At 36.1% G+C, this 19281-nt stretch overlaps 1 protein-coding gene across 1 annotated transcript in view; it reads left to right on the forward strand.

The window, feature by feature from the left end:
* Positions 1 to 260: 260 nt before the first annotated feature.
* Positions 261 to 19281, forward strand: part of LOC121406274 (sushi, von Willebrand factor type A, EGF and pentraxin domain-containing protein 1-like) — a 44806-nt gene continuing 25785 nt past the window's right edge. Inside the window, 6 exon segments of the mRNA XM_041597292.1 lie at positions 261 to 304; positions 11281 to 11285; positions 16525 to 16707; positions 17172 to 17354; positions 18096 to 18275; positions 18738 to 18920. Of these exon segments, the coding sequence (XP_041453226.1) occupies positions 16530 to 16707; positions 17172 to 17354; positions 18096 to 18275; positions 18738 to 18920 (724 nt within the window). The 5' untranslated portion in view covers positions 261 to 304; positions 11281 to 11285; positions 16525 to 16529.

A 19281-nucleotide genomic window follows, 5' to 3' on the forward strand; every position in this document is an offset into this window, starting at 1 on the left:
TTATTCAAATCAACATTTTTTCTGGGATGGACTTGACCACACAACAACACTTTTTTTTTTAAATGTCAGTGAGGAATGATAAGTTGATGCTTTCCGTTTCTTTATTCAAATAACTTGTAGGCCCAAATGTAACGTGCAACGTATCGTCGATAGAAGATCCCCTACTTTCTTCTTGTGAAAATGGAATTCCAGCAAACTGCAATCAAGAATGCAACTTTTCTTGTCAAATTGGTTTTGTGCTAATTGGGTCCTCATCAGTTGTCTGCACAAGCTCTGGACATTTTTCAGAACCATTTCCCGAATGCGAGAGTAAGTAAATTTAAAGAAGTGTTACCATTGCTAAACTAATTTTACTTTTGTACAACTTTTGTAATTTTTCTTTAGTTGATTTGATATTATATATAATATCAAATCAACTACAGAAAAATTATATATTTGATTTGAATTTGTATTTTTTTGGATGAAATTATGCTCAGCCGAGGGGGGGGGGGCGAAATGATGTTCGACTTGGCGCCGAATTGAAGTTCGACATCGGGCCGCCAATTGATGTCTGACGCAGTGGCATGGAATTGATGTCCGACATAGGGGGGGGCGCAGAACTGATGTTCGACATAATGGGGGCGCCGAATAAATGTTCGACTTAGGGGCGCCGCATTGATCTCCGACTTAGGGGCGTGGAATTTATTTCGACATAGGGGGAGGGGGATGCTGAATTAATGATCGACATAGCTGCGCCGATTTGATTTTTTTCCTGGGGCGATAAATTCATGTTCAACATTGGAAGTTCTACCTTTATGGCGCCAAATTGATGTTTGTTGACGGCAAATTCATGCTTCACATGGGGGCGGGCGCGCCAAATTCGGGCTTGCATCAAATGCATAGTTAGATGCTCATCCTGTTCAACAGTACCAAAAGTGCTTAAAAAGTTCAAATTTCAAGTTCGTATATAAACAATGTTCATCTCGCTCTTCGCGCTCGCATCACTTGTTTAGTAAGTTGACGATCCTGTTCATGGTCAGAAAAGAGCTTATAAGGTCAAAATTTGGGTCGAAATAACAATTTTGAGCTCGCGCTTAGTGCTCACATAAAATTAATGTTTGTTAAATACTCTTCATGTTCATGATCATCAAAAATGTTTAGTCGAATGGCCACATTTTAGGTCAGATTATTAAGAGCTTTAGCTCGCGCTTCGCGCTTGCATCAATTGTTTGTATCGATACTCATCCTGTTCACGGTCACAAAATGTGCTTAGAATGTACAGTTTTGGGTCGGAATATCAATTTTTTCAGCCCGCGCTTTGCGCTCGCATCAATTGCTGAGTAAGATGGCTATCCTGTGCACGATTATTAAAAGTGTTTCTAGACTTTCCAAATTTTAGGACAGAATATCATTTTTTTTAGCTCGTGCAATTGTTTAGATAGATACCCATCCTGTTCATGTTTATAAAACATGTAAAATGTGCTTATAATGTCCCGTGTGGGTCGGACATTCAAACATTTTCAGCTCGCGTTTCACGCTCGCATAAAACGTTGATGATAGATACCCATCCTACCCTTCTCAAAACACACTTTTAACCAGAAACCTTATTTTATCTTATGCCATCAACATCACTTTGTATCCTCTGGAAAAAAAAGCGCTATATAGATCTAGTTATTATCACTATTATTTATTATTCATTATTATTATTCTTATTATAAGTACTAGAAGCAATTACCCGTGGCAGCACAGGGAGTAGGAGTAATTTTTCTTTATCAAGGTATGGGGGGGGGGTGGCATTCTTGTATGTTTAGCTAGACTGCCTATTCACACTGAAAGCCAAGCAGTTTATTGATGAAACATATTTTAAGAACTGATTCATAGCAGATTTATCTTTCATTATGAGTAACAGAGTGAAAAAAATGAAAAAGACACACACGGTGAAAATGAATGAGAGAGAAAGAAAGTAGGAAAATTGAAAGAGACAGTCGGGAAAATAAATGCAAGAGACGGTGGGAGAATCAGAGAGAGATGAAAAGACAGATAGAGAAATTGCAAAGAATACAAAAGAGCGAGAGAGAGAGAGAGAGAAGGCATTAGATGTTAATTGTGATAAAAATATAAGATTTATATGGCTTCCATGGACTTTTTAAATGTTTTTTTATGAGGGTTTTAGATATCTTTTTTTCGGCGAGTCAAATAGTTATGCATTGAAATAATTGATAAAAATCTTAGAAGGTACATTGTATATGTGGAATTCTTGTGTTTTTTAAAGTTATATGAGCATCTTCATGATCAGAATACAATATTTAATTTCATTTAAATAAATAATAATATTAAGACATGTATGCTCGATTGTGTCTTATTTAACAGAAACGTAAAACACGATGTATAAAATGTAATCATGTTAATCAAGGGCAAGATATGCTACTGTTATGTGATGATAAGACATATCTCACATATTCAATATTATATCTATACATAATCAATACTTCTACAGGAAGTATACCAGCTCCAACTTTCATTAGAAAGTATTACTCATTCTTCTTCCAGCTAAACTTCTGACGCACACACATTTATGAGTTTCTTATTCACTACATTTCATGTTCTCCCTAAATGGTCAACTCCCCCAATTCAGAGTAAAGTTATGACGTACAGATTGTTTTGGTCAAGCGTCCAAGGTTGACCAACACCTGTTTGATCGTAAAGAGTCTAGACCAGACCAATATATAAGGGGTTCACTTCTGAACCCAAATCATATTGTTGGAGATTACTTCAGAGATTGGTTTTACTTCAGAGATTGTTACAGATTGCAGATTACTTTAGAGAATGTTTCAGCATACAGATATATTAGAGATTGGAGTATAGTCACCATCAGACTTACTCATGTTCCTGTATTATTTGTCATCATCATCACCTTAGCTATCATCTTCAATAAATGTATATATGAACTGTACAGGCTTTGTATTGACTCCTTCATTTTAAGTCTGGTTGAAAGTTAAAGTGCAATCGATCCAACCCCGAACACAACATGGTGGAGAAGCCCGTTTTCAGCCAGCAATGAACTTCAACTCCGATTGATAGAACTTTAATATATTGTTAGAGAGACACACACATCCGATGAAACTGCTGCAGATTTCTGCAAGCCTGTATATAGAACTCTTGAGAACGATGTACCTTCAATGACACAGCCCCCACAACTTCTACGACAAACATTAAAGACGGATGGACAGACGGACGAACAGACGGAAGACCAGAAGGATGCTCTAGCAACATCAATGTTTCTTTTACCCGACGGACAACAGAATTAACAGATGACCTCGCCTGTTTCTACTGATGACAATTCCAGCCCGTCTGAGAAGCAAGAATAATTTGAATGACTTTTGGACTCTAGCTTAAAATTGAACTTTAAATTTGCATCTTTCAAGCTTCGTGTTTCTTTCATTTGATTTTGGTAAGTGAAACTTAATTTTCTACCTCGATACAAGAGAGAGCGAAAGAGTGTGTTATATAGTCCATGCATCTGATTAATTTAAACTGTATTGTACTTTCCTCCATTCATTTGTAGATTTTCATTTGTACTTTTTGTTAAGACATTAATCACAATATGTCTGTAGATCCAAGACCCACTCCTCCCCTACGACAGACTGACTTTTTACCTAACAGATTTTCGGGTGACAAAATTGACCGCGACCTATGCACAGCTCATTTTTTGACATTTGAAGACTACTTGGATGCCCATGACTTTAACCCTACTGACCCTTCCCAATTCACCGACATTCTTCGGACATTTAAAAGAAGCCTGCAAGGCCAAGCCAGACTTTGGATTGAGGGCCAGACTTTTAGTGACTACCAAGGACTGAAGTCTTCCTTTATTGGAAGGTTTAGCGGGACAAAATCGACCTATGCATACGTTAGAGAGTTTAATGACTTATCTATGACGACGGACGAAAGCGCAGAGATGTATTTGCAGCGCGTAAGACAAGCGGCGGCGCGCATCGGCTATGGGGAGAAACAGGTAAGAGACAAGATTTTATCTTCTCTCACACCTAAATGCCGATCAGCGATAATCATGTCTCTTCCCGAGACAGCAGGCAGCGATGAAATTGCGGCGAAAGCGCAATGTTTTCTCGATCTTAATCATGACTGCAATGCTACTCGGACTGAAGTGAGCTTTTCGACACAGGACGAATTATCACAACTACGGGATGAAATTCACTCGCTAAAAATCCAATGCGACAAAGACAACAGACGAAGCCGACCTCGAAGCCAAGACCGCACATGGCAAAGCGGCAGTCGCAGTCGCGAGCGCAGCACGAGCGCAGGACGCAGCCCCTACCGTAAGGATGACTTCCCCTCCCAACGTGCCCACCAGTTAAATGGTAAACGACGGACCATTTGTGACTACTGCCTCAGACCCGGACATGTATGGCGAGCATGCCGAATTAGACAAAAAGACATGGAAGAAAGACAAAACAGACGTAGGACCACTTATAACCGACAACAGGATTTTTAGAACAGGAGAATGGGAATAGCGCTCATTTCGCGTCCTCCCCGACTTTTGGAAAATCTAGACCAACAATGACTAATGATTCTAAATACTTAGGTACAGACGAAGTAGACTTGAAACTTAATGGACGTAACTTTGTTAAAGGACATTTGCCCAGTGGAAAGAATATATTTATACTTTTTGATAGTGGTGCTTCCAAGACTATAATTTCTGGAAACTATGTTAAATCTTGCAGATATCTTTCCACTCTTCCAACGTCCAAAGTTAAACCTGTTAGATTCAGGATTGGAAATGGACAATTATTGCTTGCTAGATCTGTAGTTAAGTTTCAAGTAACTGTACAAGGACATAAATTTGAGATCTCAGCACTGATTGTAGAAAACCTAGTAGGTGTTGATTTAATTTTAGGGCAGAATACACTTTCTGATCTAGATGGTACATTGACCTTTCGAGACAATAGGTTTAAGATCAAACCTAAGAAGGTAGCATTGGCTCCAGTGAGCAAAGTAACCATTAACCCAGGAGAGACAAAACATGTCACATTGCAAGGCAAGACGCCTGCTTATGTCAGAAATTCTGAAGTTACCATCAATGCTAATAATTATCTTGGTAAACATTGTCCTAATACAATGATTGTAACACTTCAGAAAGGTAGGACTCAGATCCTAGTGACTAACCGCACTGATAGGCCGATACATCTAACTAAAGGCAGACCAGTTGCCTCTTTAGATTTAGGGAACCTAATTAACACAACTCAACCCCTTCCAGTAGATGACATGTTTGTGACACTAAAGGACAACGGACGAACACCAAATGATGTTCAATCCCAGAATCTAGATAAGTATCCCCACCTGAATCCTGATGACCCAATAAGTAAGATGACAGAAGAAGAAATAATTAGGCAACAGATTAATTTGAAAGATAGTGTACTTTCTCATGATGAACAAGATAGTATGTACGAATTACTTAAAGAAAATAGGGAAGCATTTTCTTTGTATGGAGAGCTTTCCAGTTGCCCAAATTTCGAAGTAGACATTGAACTTGCTAATGACGATCCATTTTTCATTCGCCCTTACTTTGCTACTGAACAAGACAAGAAAAGAATTGAGCTTGAACTCAATAAACTAGTGAAACTAGGAATACTTGAAGTAGGACACCAGGCTTATACTTCCCCAGTTCTTCTCATATCCAAGAAGGATACAACAGAGAAAAGAGTAGTGACAGATTTTAGGTATCTGAATTCTCGTATTAGACGTATTAATCACCCCTTTCCATTGCTATCTGAGACATTGAAAAGAATAGGAAATGCTAACACCAAGGTAATGAGTGTCATTGATTTGAAATCAGCTTTCCATTGCATCCCACTCTCGAAGAAAGCACAGAAATACACAGGTATTGCATCATACCATGGAGGTAAACACTACTATTACAAGAGACTAGCTCAAGGATTGAATGTATCACCAGGAATATTTCAAGCTAAGATAGATGATATTTTGAGTACAATACCAAATTCTAGGAATTTTTGCATAGCCCATCATGATGATATCATTTTGTTTAGCCCAGACAAGAATACCCATAAGCGACAATTAGAACTTGTACTTCAAGCACTTACTAAGAACGGACTGAAGGTCAGTCCCAAGAAATGTAAGATTTTCAGAGATGATGTCACATACATGGGACATAGAATAACAATCGACAAGTTTGGTGACCCATGCATCCAACCAATGACAGATAGATGTAAGGCAATTAGGGATTTACCCAAGCCCAAGACCCCTAGACAGGTTAGGAGACTCGTGGGAGCAGTAAATTATGTCTCCAGTTTCTTTCCAAACATTCAGTCCACTTTACGACCACTACACCAATTGACCAGGAAAAATAATAAATTTGTATGGACTGATGAACATGAACAAGCATTTGAGAAAATTAAGGAATTGATGACTAACCCACCTGTACTTCACATGCCACATAAATTTGGTAGATTTTCCTTGTATAGTGATACTTCTAGAACAGCAACAGGTTCTTATTTGACTCAAACTGTTCAAGGCAAGGAAAGAATCATTGGATATTATTCCAAAGTCTTACCAAATGCATGCCAGAGGTACAGTGTTACTGAATTAGAATTATTTGGACTTTTGATAAATGTCACTGCATTTAAGTATCTACTCAAAGGTTGTGAATTTGATGCATTTGTTGATCATAGCTCAATAGTACAAATCATGAAATCAAAAGAGGAACCTTGCACTAAACGCTTACAGAAGCTAATACTCAAATTGTCAGAGTATTCATTCAAAATTGGATACAAGAAGGGATCAGATTTAGTTTTGGCGGACTTTCTTTCTCGCGCACCACGCGAAGATGATGTAGAAATTGACAATGTAGTTCCTATGGCATATAGTCTCTTTTCAGAAGAAGACTTACTTGAAAGTGATGATTCACTTAACCCTGTACAACCCGCAGAGCGAACTGTTACTAGGGCTTATGCCAAGAAGATGGGAATTTCGGTCCCAGATTTGTTTCCAAAGAAACTTTCAGATCAAAGCAAAACGTCCCAGCAGACCACAAATGGACCATTACCAATTACAAGGGATTTACCTAGATCTCAATCTCAGTATGACATTCCATATGGTCAGACTGAACTGAATAATGATCCACCTGTTCAACCCAGGACTAGTAGACAGAATAACGTTCAAGTTGAACCAAGATTAGTTGATAAGAATAGAGAATCTTCTCTTGATGATAATTATAGGGATGTACCAAGTGATTTGTATACACCTCCTAGACCCCTTACTACTAAAGTAAATAATGTAGTAGCCGGACATGTTCCGAAACAACAAGAGGTAGATAAAATCATGGAAGTAATTAAAAGAAAGAGTATTAGGGACTATAATCTGCCAGTTGATATGAGGACTTTAAAGACGGAGCAAGAAACCTCACCATTCTATAAGCCAGTCTATGACTATTTGGCTTATGATATATTGCCAAGTGACAAGAAAGCAGCTAGAGCTGTACAGACCAAGTCAGAGCAATACATTTTGTGTGATGGTCTTTTGTTTCGTTTATTCTTTCATGACAATGATGATGGTTACACCTTACAACTTGCTATCCCAGAATCTTTGACAGACACAATCATATCACAGTATCATGACAACCTTCTTAGTAACCACCAAGGAACTATGCGTACGTACTTGACTATCAGACGTAATTTCTATTTCCCAAATATGTTTGAGAGGATAAGCAATTATGTAAAAGCATGTCTTAGATGTCAACAGTTTCGTGGTAAACCAGACAAAGTTAGACCCTTTCATACTCGAGTTCCAGACTCATACTGCCCATTTGGTAGGATTAGCTTAGACTTCAAATCTATGCCAAATTCAATCACAGGATATAAACATTTGATGGTTGTATGTGATGAGATAACTAGATTTGTAATTTGTGCACCTTTGAAGACTTTAGATGCAGAGACTATCTGTGAAGCTTTGATTCAAAAAGTTATCTGTGTATTTGGACCACCCTCTTGCATTGTAACTGATGCAGCCGCATCATTGACAGGCAAGTTATTGACATTGTTGTGTGATACACTTCAGATAGAGAAGAAAGTAATTAGCGTAGAGAATCATGGTAGTTTGCATGTTGAAAGACATATCCGTACACTTTCACAGTTCTTGAAAGTGAACTTGAACCAATTTGGAAATGATTGGGTTAGATATATTTCAACTACATGCTATGCTTACAATTCATTCTCCTCAGCTCAATTAGGGAATCATAGCCCATACGAGTTAGTGTTCGGACGGGAACCTCCCAACTTGACTAACTTGACTTTCAATCCTATGAAAGGATTATCCCAGACCTATGAGGAATATGTAGATCATCTTAAGAAGAAATTCCAACAAATTTCTAGAACCATGCTTTCGTTGCAAAGGAAGCAACAAGATAGACAGAACTCAAACATTTCACAGAAGCTAAGTAAGAGCCCAATCTACTCAGTAGGACAATTAGTCTATTTGTACAAACCAAGCTCTTCTTCCCTGACAGCAAACTCCAAGAAGATTGCTGCTGAATGGTGTGGACCTTTGGTAATCCATGAGGTACTAGACAGAACTCATTATATTCTGGCCACACTAAAGGGAGAAATCCTAAGAGATGTGTTCAATTTCAATAGGCTTAAACCCTGCTTTGTAAGAGCATCTAATGAAAGAAAAAATATCACTCACATCCAAAAGCTGAAACAAGCACTAGGTGAAAACAACCAAACACAGAATGACAAAGAAAGCTCTGAAAAAGAGACAGTACAATTCATCAATGAAAATGATGAAACTTTGTCAAAGTTTGATTGTGAACAAATCATGTGCTATCAACAAGCAGAACCAATTGATGAGAGTCTCTATACTTCATCTATGATAGATAACCAAGGTATAGCTACCCCTCAGAAACTGACACAGGACGAGTTAAGGAAACAAATTGACTTATTGTTAACTGCCCCTACCAGTGATACTATGACTCTTCATAGAGGACGATTTAAGTCAGGACACTTGCAGATTTTGGTTTCATTTGACAAACCACAGGTTGATAACAAACCTAGTAGACAAGTGAATTTTTGGTGGAATATAGATATGTACCCAGATCATGAACAGTTGATTCATAGGATTTTGTTTGATAGAATTATACCAGTAACAGGCACTCCTAAGAGGATGTTGCAGAATTTGTTTTTGTAATTTCATGTGTGAAATTGATAAAGGTTCATATATCATGTCTGATTATTAGAGTTTTTCTCTGTTTAACATACAAATATATTTAGTATGTATCAAGACATTGATAATTTGGCAGATGTGATAATTTGCTTTTAGATCATTTTATTATGATTGTTTACAAGTTTATAGGTACTTGTTGAAGAACCGTTTAGATATTTATGACGTAGGAAAATTTGTCTTATATGACGTTAACTTATACGAGTAAGGTTTGGATTATACAATATTCTGTGTTTACACTTCTTTTATATGAAGTAAAATTGGTCTAGATTTGCATAGAGTATATCCAATATCTTGAGCGCCCTCGTTTTATTTCCGAAATCATAAATTGTGAGATTTTTATTGATTGGATAGAAGATTATGGATATATCTTCTGATAGAACAGTGAATTTGATATTTTGTGTTAATGATTGTTGAATTTTGCTATGTCGCCTATAATAATTGTTTTTACAAACTTTTTGATCTTGTTGGATTTAAATGTATTCTATTGTATGTAAGATTGTTTGTACAGTATAAATATGTGATATAGTTTTTCAGGAATAGTGCATAAGTCTGCACATTATTGGAAACAGTTTTCCTTTATCGATGTATTTTCATACTGCATTGTGTGAGAGTTTGAGAGAAAGAGGAGGTAGAAGATAAATTAAAAAGTTTCACAATATTATTATTTTGTTTTACATGGAATTCAATTGTTTAACTATGTTGGACTTGGACCATTAGTTCAATATATTTTTTTAAACAAATGTGGGAAAGCCACATTTTCTAACAAAAGGGGATGTTATGTGATGATAAGACATATCTCACATATTCAATATTATATCTATACATAATCAATACTTCTACAGGAAGTATACCAGCTCCAACTTTCATTAGAAAGTATTACTCATTCTTCTTCCAGCTAAACTTCTGACGCACACACATTTATGAGTTTCTTATTCACTACATTTCATGTTCTCCCTAAATGGTCAACTCCCCCAATTCAGAGTAAAGTTATGACGTACAGATTGTTTTGGTCAAGCGTCCAAGGTTGACCAACACCTGTTTGATCGTAAAGAGTCTAGACCAGACCAATATATAAGGGGTTCACTTCTGAACCCAAATCATATTGTTGGAGATTACTTCAGAGATTGGTTTTACTTCAGAGATTGTTACAGATTGCAGATTACTTTAGAGAATGTTTCAGCATTAGAGATTGGAGTATAGTCACCATCAGACTTACTCATGTTCCTGTATTATTTGTCATCATCATCACCTTAGCTATCATCTTCAATAAATGTATATATGAACTGTACAGGCTTTGTATTGACTCCTTCATTTAAGTCTGGTTGAAAGTTAAAGTGCAATCGATCCAACCCCGAACACAACACTACAATGACAGTGTACAGATGAAAAGATAATATTTGAGATGGCATGTTAGAATGCATAAAAAAGGTCCCTGTATGTTTGTTATAGATACAAGGTATTGGCTGTTGAAGCGGCAAACCAGATTTACTCTGTTATGTTCATGTCTACATCTTTAATAAACATATGTACAATAGAGTTTTGTAAAATACATGTCAAACAAAATATAAACATGTCAATTGAAGGAAATATGCCGGTACAAAAATAATTTTTGGAGACGTTTATTTGTTGAATGTGTGTAGCAAAGAAAGAAAATGCCAGTGTTACCAATGTGCAGAAGAAAATCTGATCAAATTTGCCTTTCAATAAAAGGGTTAATATGAAATCTGTTAAAGACAAGTTTAATTTTGGGTTTTGGAACTTTGCACTGAGTTGATTGTCTGACTCAACCAAACAACTTCATCATGTTGGAATTAAGACTTACTGTGGTATCAATCATTTAAAATAAATGGTATGCTGTTTACGTTTCAGCAGCACAGGCATATGCAGCTAGCCGGCCAGCGCATGAGTACGTACGGTAAATTATCGGATGGTCTAATACCTCTTGGTAAACTTATCAGTTCGTCCAACTTCACATAGTCTAAACTCATTTAGTCTACAACCAGTTCGTCTAATGTCCAATTCGTCTAATTCCCACTTGGTCTAATATCCAAGTAGTCTAATGAGCAGTTGGGCTAAAACCAATTAGTCTAATTTTCAGTTGGTCTAACAATACTTGGTCTAATTACCACTTCGGCTAATTTCCACTTGGTCTAATTTTCAATTCGTCTCATTGTCACATGGTCTAATGACCGTTTGGTCTAATTCCACTTGGTCTAATATCCAATTGGTGTAATGACCACTTCGTTTTATGGCCAAATGGTTTATGACCACTTGGTCTAATCGCAAATTGGTCTAATACCCAGTTGGGCTAATCATCACTTGCTACTTGGACTGATTTCGATTTGGTTTACTTGTAATTCACACTTGATCTATGGTCCACTTATTCTTACATAACTTCATTCATTACTCGAATAATTTATATTGTTCGTACGACGATTTTTTTTTAATTTGAATGATTTATTTTATCCCTTGCAATTTTGTTTTCGTGAACATCATAACACCACACATTCATTATTAAAGGTCAAGTCCACGCAAGAAAAATGTTTATTTCAATAAATAGAGAAAAATCAATCTAGCAGAACAGTGAAAATTTCATCAAAATCGGATGTAAAATAAGAAAGTAATGGCATTTTAAAGTTTCGCTTAATTTTTCACAAAACAGTATTATGGACAACCCAGTGACATGCAAATGAGAGAGTCGATTATGTCACTCACTCACTATTTCTTTTGTTTTTTATTGTTTGAATTAGACAATATTTCATTTTTTACAGATTTGACAATAAGAACCAACTTGACTGAATCATATAGTAATCAACAAGGCTAATTCCACATGTTCTGGGGGAATTAATCGTTGTTTCACTTGACAATGAGGAGAAAATTAGAATATTTCATATTTTTGTAATAAAATGCAAAAGAAATAGTGAGTGAATGACGTCATTAGTCTCCTCATTTGCATACTGACCAGGGAGAGCTTAACTATTTTGTGAAATTAAGCGAAACTTTAAAGTATAACTTTCTTATTCCACATCCGATTTTGATGAAATTTTCAGTGTTATGCTTGTTAGATTTTTATCTTTTTATTCAAATCAACTTCTTGTTAGGGTGGACTTGTCCTTTAACAAAAAAAAAAATAAGATTGCCAGCGTAATCGACAAGTTTCAATATACTGTTGGGGTGTTCCTGGACCTCTCCAAGGCTTTTGATACCATTGATCATAAAATGTTATTACACAAACTTAATTACTATGGAGTCAGGGGAATAGACTTGGAGTGGTTCAGGAACTACCTAGACAATAGAAAACAATTTGTCTCTGTCGAAAAGTTAAACTCCGACACAGAAATTGTTACTTGTGGGGTTCTGCACGGCTTTATTTGGATCCCCTACTTTTTGTTATATACATAAATGATTTTTGCATGTCCTTTAATATTTTATCCTTTATTCTGTTTGCTGACGATTCTAATATTTTTTTGTCCCATAAGGATCCACGCCATTTGCTTGCCACCATTAATCACAAACTGATACATGTTTCTGAATGTATCAAAGCTAATAAATTATCACTGAATCTAAAAAACAAACAAATTATATGCTCTTTAGTATCATAGATGAACTTCCAGGTAATATCATTTTCGAAAATACTAATTTACAAAGAGTTGGCAGTACTAAATTTCTTGAGGCAACTATTGATAATACTATGTTTCCTGGAAAGAACACGTAAGATCACATTTGTAAAATCATTTCGAGAAATATTGGTATCATAAACAAAGTAAAATTTGTCTTCCCCACTCATATACTATTAAATTTGTGTTCAACTTTGATCCTGCCTCATTTAAACTACGGCATAATAGCATAAGGGAATTGTGCTGACAGCCTCATTAACATAATTTTACTTTTGCAAAAAAAGGGCTATTCATGTTATTTGTCATGCAGAATTTCGTTCACACACTGACGAACTTTTCTATAAATATAATATTTTGAAGATTGGTGACTTGTATCGATACAATCTCGGAAAACCCATGTATAGTTTCGATGAAAATGAACTTCCAAATATTTTTTTATTCCATTTTTACTAAAAATGTCGATATTCATCATTATCCTACTAGGTCCACCGGGCTCTTTCATCCACCAAGAGCTAGAACCATCCTTTTGAATAAAACATTTATTTTTACAGGTATCAAACTTTGGAACTCCCTCATAGAATCATTACGTAACAAACCAACACATCTAAGTTTCAGTAGAGGGTTAAAGAAAATTCTTGTCCTTGGGTATATGCCCCAGAACTCTACCGTTTCTGTGTAAGCAGCTACCACCTATTTCGTTCTTCTTCCTTCTTATTTTCTTCCTTTTTCTCTTCCTCCTTCTCCTCTCACATTTCTTTTTTTTTTTCTATCTTCCTATCACCTTAATGTCTAGTTCCATTGCTTTTCTAATCTTCCTGTTTGTGTATGTCTGTAGTGTGTTTTGTTTTCTTTATTTTTTCTCACTGTCTTGTCCTGTTCTTACCTGTTTTGTTTTTGTTTGTGTGTGTGTGAAGTTTTTATTTTGTTTTTAGTTTTTGTCCTGTCTTGTCCAAGTGATTGTCTGCTTCACACACTCCTGAACTGAGGGTTTGTCCTATACAGCGGGGGTATGATATAACGTTTTTGTTGTTAATTGTCACATAATGAGTAGGCATAAAAAGCTCAACCCCACTAGTATTCTTTTTCATTGTACAAACCTTTTTAATTTACGATTTGAATTTCATTGATCAAAGATATACTTTAACTATTTATGGCAGGGAACCTATACTAATAAGCTTTGCTTTCCAATGGGTTCCATTTTTTCATTTCTGTATAATATTTTTTGTGTTTTGCTCTACATTGTAACTTTTGTTGTAGTCATTCATCTTATATATCTTCTCATTCTGTTTTTTGTTCTACTTCTTCGCCTCATCCTTAAAATGGACTGGCAGGTTCCTAGCCCATCAAGGAAATCAGGGATTTTTAAAATGTTTTTCCAGTCAAACGGAAAAATCAGGGAATTGCCTCAAATCAGGGGAAAATGCATTCGTGAGGGCAAAATCAGGGAATTCTGATCGGCCCAAAAGTCGAAAGAACGATAGTCAGACTTTGTTATATTTTGTTGTATATTAAAACAACATTTATTAAATGACATTAAATTACAAATGTAATAACACTTTACCCACAAATGTAATAATTTTTGATCGCCCACAAATGTAATAATGACTACCCACAAATGTAATAAATTTGAAGGGATTTTTGGCGAATCCGTTCTAAACTAAAATCCTACAGTAATGCGTTCATATAGCACAAAAGTGCAAAGTCTTTTTTTCAGACCGGGTTAATAAAACATCAACGTACAAGTCCAAAGTCTTTCTTCCAGACGCGGCTGTTTCAAAAATTATAATATAGATCCAAAGTCTTTTTTCCAGACCCGGTTGTTTAAAAAATATAATAAAAGTCCAAAGTCTTTTTTTCCAGACCCGGTTGTTTAAAAAATTGTGATATAAGTCCAAAGTCTCTTTTACAGACCCGGTTGTTTAAAAAATTATAATATAAATCCAAAGTCTTTTTTCCAGACCCGGTTGATTCAAAAATTATAATATAAATCCAAAGTCTTTTTTCCAGACCCGGTTGTTTCAAAAATTATAATATAAATCCAAAGTCTTTTTTCCAGACCCGGTTGTTTCAAGAATTTTAATAAGTCCAAAGTCTTTTTCCTGACTCAGTTATTTCAAAATTTATAATATAAATCCTAACTCAGGAATAAAAAATCAATAAAACTCAACCCCCAACAACGAATCTAAGAACGAATCTAAGAACCAACAATCCTCCAAATTAAGACCATGCATGTAGAAAAGCACACGTTTAGAGCGTTGTCTTTATTCCAGACCCGGTGATTTAAAAATGATTTAAACAATCCTAAAAACAAAAGACTCATATTCTTATTCTTGTGGAATAACACGAGTATTATGCTTAGTCTTTCGCCTTGACCCGGTTATTTAAAAGATCAAGAAATATTGAAAAAAAATGACAGCTGAGAAAAATCTTCAAAATTAAACCCACTTAAAATGCTTGGGCTAAGAGTGTTGTCTTTACCCCTCACCGACGTATATTATAACTTTTGAAACGACCGGGTCTGAAAAAAAGACTTTGGACTTGCATCATAATTTTGAAACAACCGGGTCTGGTAAAAAAACTTTGGACGTATATTATAATTTTGAAAAACCGGGTCTGGAAAAACACTTGGACTTGTACTGTAATATTTCATTAACCGGGTCTGGAAAAAAAGACTTTGAATTTTAGTGCTATATGAACGCATTACTATAGGATATTAGTTTAGAACGAATTCGCCAAAAATCACTTCAAATTTATTACATTTGTAGGTAAAGTCATTATTACATTTGTGGGCGATCAAAAATTATTACATTTGTGATTAAAGTGTTATTACATTTGTGGGCGATCAAAAATTATTACATTTGTGGGTAAAGTGTTATTACATTTGTGGGCGATTATTACATTTGTGGGTGTAACAGGGGTCTGTTGGGGCTTTCAAAGAAGAAAACAATTAAACACTAAACCTAATGTACTTATGATTTAGAGTTCCTACTAAATACCAATATTAATCAAAGGAATGTACAACAAACGCTCAATTAGAGGGAGCATACTCTTTATTGAAACTGGTTATGAACTGATTGGGCCATCGTCTGTTAAGTGCACAAGCACTGGAAATTTCTTTGAACCATTTCCAAAATGTCAGGGTAAGTGAAATAATATGAAGTGAGATGAACTGTATGAATTAATTCAACTTGGCTTTCGTGCATCCCGAGGACGATCGTTGGCAAGATATAACAATCTAGTCAAACAAGTTAAGTGAATGCACAACTTCCATCAAGTAGTTCCTCCAGACCTGAATATCAACAGAATATAAGTTACGTAACAGTGCTTTTAACGGATCCCTCATTTCCACACAAGATGTTGTTGCTGTTGTATAACTTTTATTATTCATCTGTAGTTCATTTGATGACATATTTGATTTGTATTCGCCCGAACAAGTAAAATAGAATGAAGTATAAAACTTCTGGACTATCTTCTACGTTCTTTGATCTCGCAGAGACTGTTGGGACTTTCAAAGAAATGGAAAAATCGAGCACTATACATATAAATGCACTTATGAATAAGAGTTCCTACTAGATACCGATATTGCTAAAAATAAATGTACAACAAAAACTCCTTTTGAGAGAATATACTTGTTGATGACTTCTTTTTGTCCTTTCTTTCCTTCCTTAATAAGTTGTAATGTGCAACGTATCTTCGATAGAAGATCCCCTACTTTCCTCCTGTGTAAATGGAGTTCCAGTAAACTACAGTCAAGGATGCAATTTTTCTTGTCAAACTGGTTATGAACTGATTGGGCCATCGTCTGTTAAGTGCACAAGCAATGGAAATTTCTCAGAACCTTTTCCCGAATGTCAGGGTAAGTGAAATAATATGAAGTCAGATGAACTGTATGAATTAATTCAACTTGACTTTCGTGCATCCCGAGGACAATCGTTGGCAAGATGTCACTATCTAGTCAAACAAATTAAGTGAATGCACAACTTCCATCAAGTAGTTCCTGATGAGGAAATGAAATATTTTTAAAGATATATTCAGTATTCAAAGAGCGGTAATGACGATGGCTTACTTTATGACAATAAAGAGCTGAGCTGTGCTCTAGTGGCCAAAGACCTTGTATCTCGATGAGAACTTGTGGGAGTTTATAGATATACCGAAAATGAAATGTTAACTCTGTCATTTAAGGCAAATGGAAAGTTCCATGCTTTGAGGTCTTTAAACAATCGACAGTGATTGGATATTACCTGCCTTCAGGAAGGGACATAACTTAGATGTTTTTTGTTAGTTGCTGACACTCGTACTGATTTATTTCTTTCAAATTAGTTGTGATGTGCGCTGTTACTTCACTGGCAGACAAAGTAAACTCCTCTTGTACACCTGGCAGTCAAGTAAACTATGAAGAAGAATGTACCTTTTCTTGTTCAGCCGGTTATGAGCTGATCGGACCGTCATCCGTTAACTGCACAAGCTCTGGAAATTTCTCTCACTCATTTCCCGAATGTCAGGGTAAGTTGGACATAAAAGCTTTGTATCATGCTAAATAATTGTCAATTACCTAATTAAGTAAGAAAGAGACTTCCACACCCTAGGTGAGAAAATTTAATATTTTTAACATTATATTCAGTATTCAAAAGAGCGGATATGACGTTGTCTTTATCCAGATATTGGTATATTAGCCTCAATTTATTGGTCAAGATAGTGGTGATTAAGATGATGACAATGAAGATAATGGATATTATTACAGTGATCATAGGGGATAATATAGGGGGTACGTTGTGATTCTTGCGTGGTAGTCAAAGTATTTATACTATTGGCATGATTGTAGTGATATAGGCATGAAGCGACGTGGTCCAGACCTTCTGGCTCTCACTTTTGAAACAGATGGGCGTGAGTTCAATTCCCAACTAAGGCATTATTTCCTATAGTGGGATATCGGTCCTCGTTGTGTTGCAATCAGCCCAGATGAGGTTAATGGGTACCCGGCCAGACGACTTCCTTGAATGCTATAAGTACTTTTAAGAATCTGGAGCTAATGTCCGGGTAATACAGTTCGCAATGTAAGAGCCACCTAGATCATGTAGATAATTGTCACTTCATAATTGTCTTATATTACCGCTGATGTTTTTCTGTTCATGATGGTAGCGTCAACGTTGCTCAGTTGCCAATGATCAATGTTTGTTACAATAAACGACCATTTCTTAAAGATCTTGATTTCTGACATCATCAATTTTTGTTTCGACTGGTCAGTTACTTGTGAGGTTTCTGAATTTGGAGAAAACGTCAATTCGTCTTGTACACCTGGTGAAGAGGTTGGCTTGAACCAAGCATGCACATTCTCTTGTCCGACTGGTTACAATCTGACAGGCCAATCCTCTGTCACATGCACAAGCTCCGGAAATTTCTCGGATGCATTTCCCCAATGTCAGAGTAAGTAAAGAAAGTGAAAAAACATTATCCATTCATTCAAAGCTCCGGAATCTCGGAAAGAATTTTTGGGAATACAATACATGAAAGACGAAATGTTCTGCTTTTTTGCCGATAACCTAGGATTGGGGTAAGATCTAATCTATCTGTCTTCCGCTACATGTGCAAACGCAATATTCTTTTGGAAGAACTTATTTTATGACAGTAAAGAGCTGTGCTCTATTGGCCAAAGACCTTGTATCTCGATGAGAACTTGTGGGAGTATTGTGATTGGAAAACAATCTTTATAGATATACTGAAAATGAAATGTTATTTCCGTCATTAAAGGCAAATGGAAAGTTTCATGCGTTGAGGTCTTTAAACAATCGACAGTGATTCGATATTACCTGCCTTCAGGAAGGGACATAACTTAGATGGTTTTTGTTAGTTGCTGACACTCGTACTGATTTATTTCTTTCAAATTAGTTGTGATGTGCGCTGTTACTTCACTGGCAGACAAAGTAAACTCCTCTTGTACACCTGGCAGTCAAGTAAACTATGAAGAAGAATGTACCTTTTCTTGTCCAACCGGTTATGAGCTGATCGGACCGTCATCCGTTAACTGCACAAGCTCTGGAAATTTCTCTCACTCATTTCCCGAATGTCAGGGTAAGTTGGACATAAAAGCTTTGTATCATGCTAAATAATTGTCAATTACCTAATTAAGTAAGAAAGAGACTTCCACACCCTAGGTGAGAAAATTTAATATTTTGAACATTATATTCAGTATTCAAAAGAGCGGATATGACGTTGTCTTTATCCAGATATTGGTATATTAGCCTCAATTTATTGGTCAAGATAGTGGTGATTAAGATGATGACAATGAAGATGATGGATATTATTACAGTGATTATAGGGGATAATATAGGGGGTACGTTGTGATTCTTGCGTGGTAGTCAAAGTATTTATACTATTGGCATGATTGTAGTGATATAGGCATGAAGCGACGTGGTCCAGACCTTCTGACTCT

Source organism: Lytechinus variegatus, chromosome 19 (assembly GCF_018143015.1).
Source record: "Lytechinus variegatus isolate NC3 chromosome 19, Lvar_3.0, whole genome shotgun sequence".
NCBI classification, from domain to species: Eukaryota; Metazoa; Echinodermata; class Echinoidea; order Temnopleuroida; family Toxopneustidae; genus Lytechinus; species Lytechinus variegatus.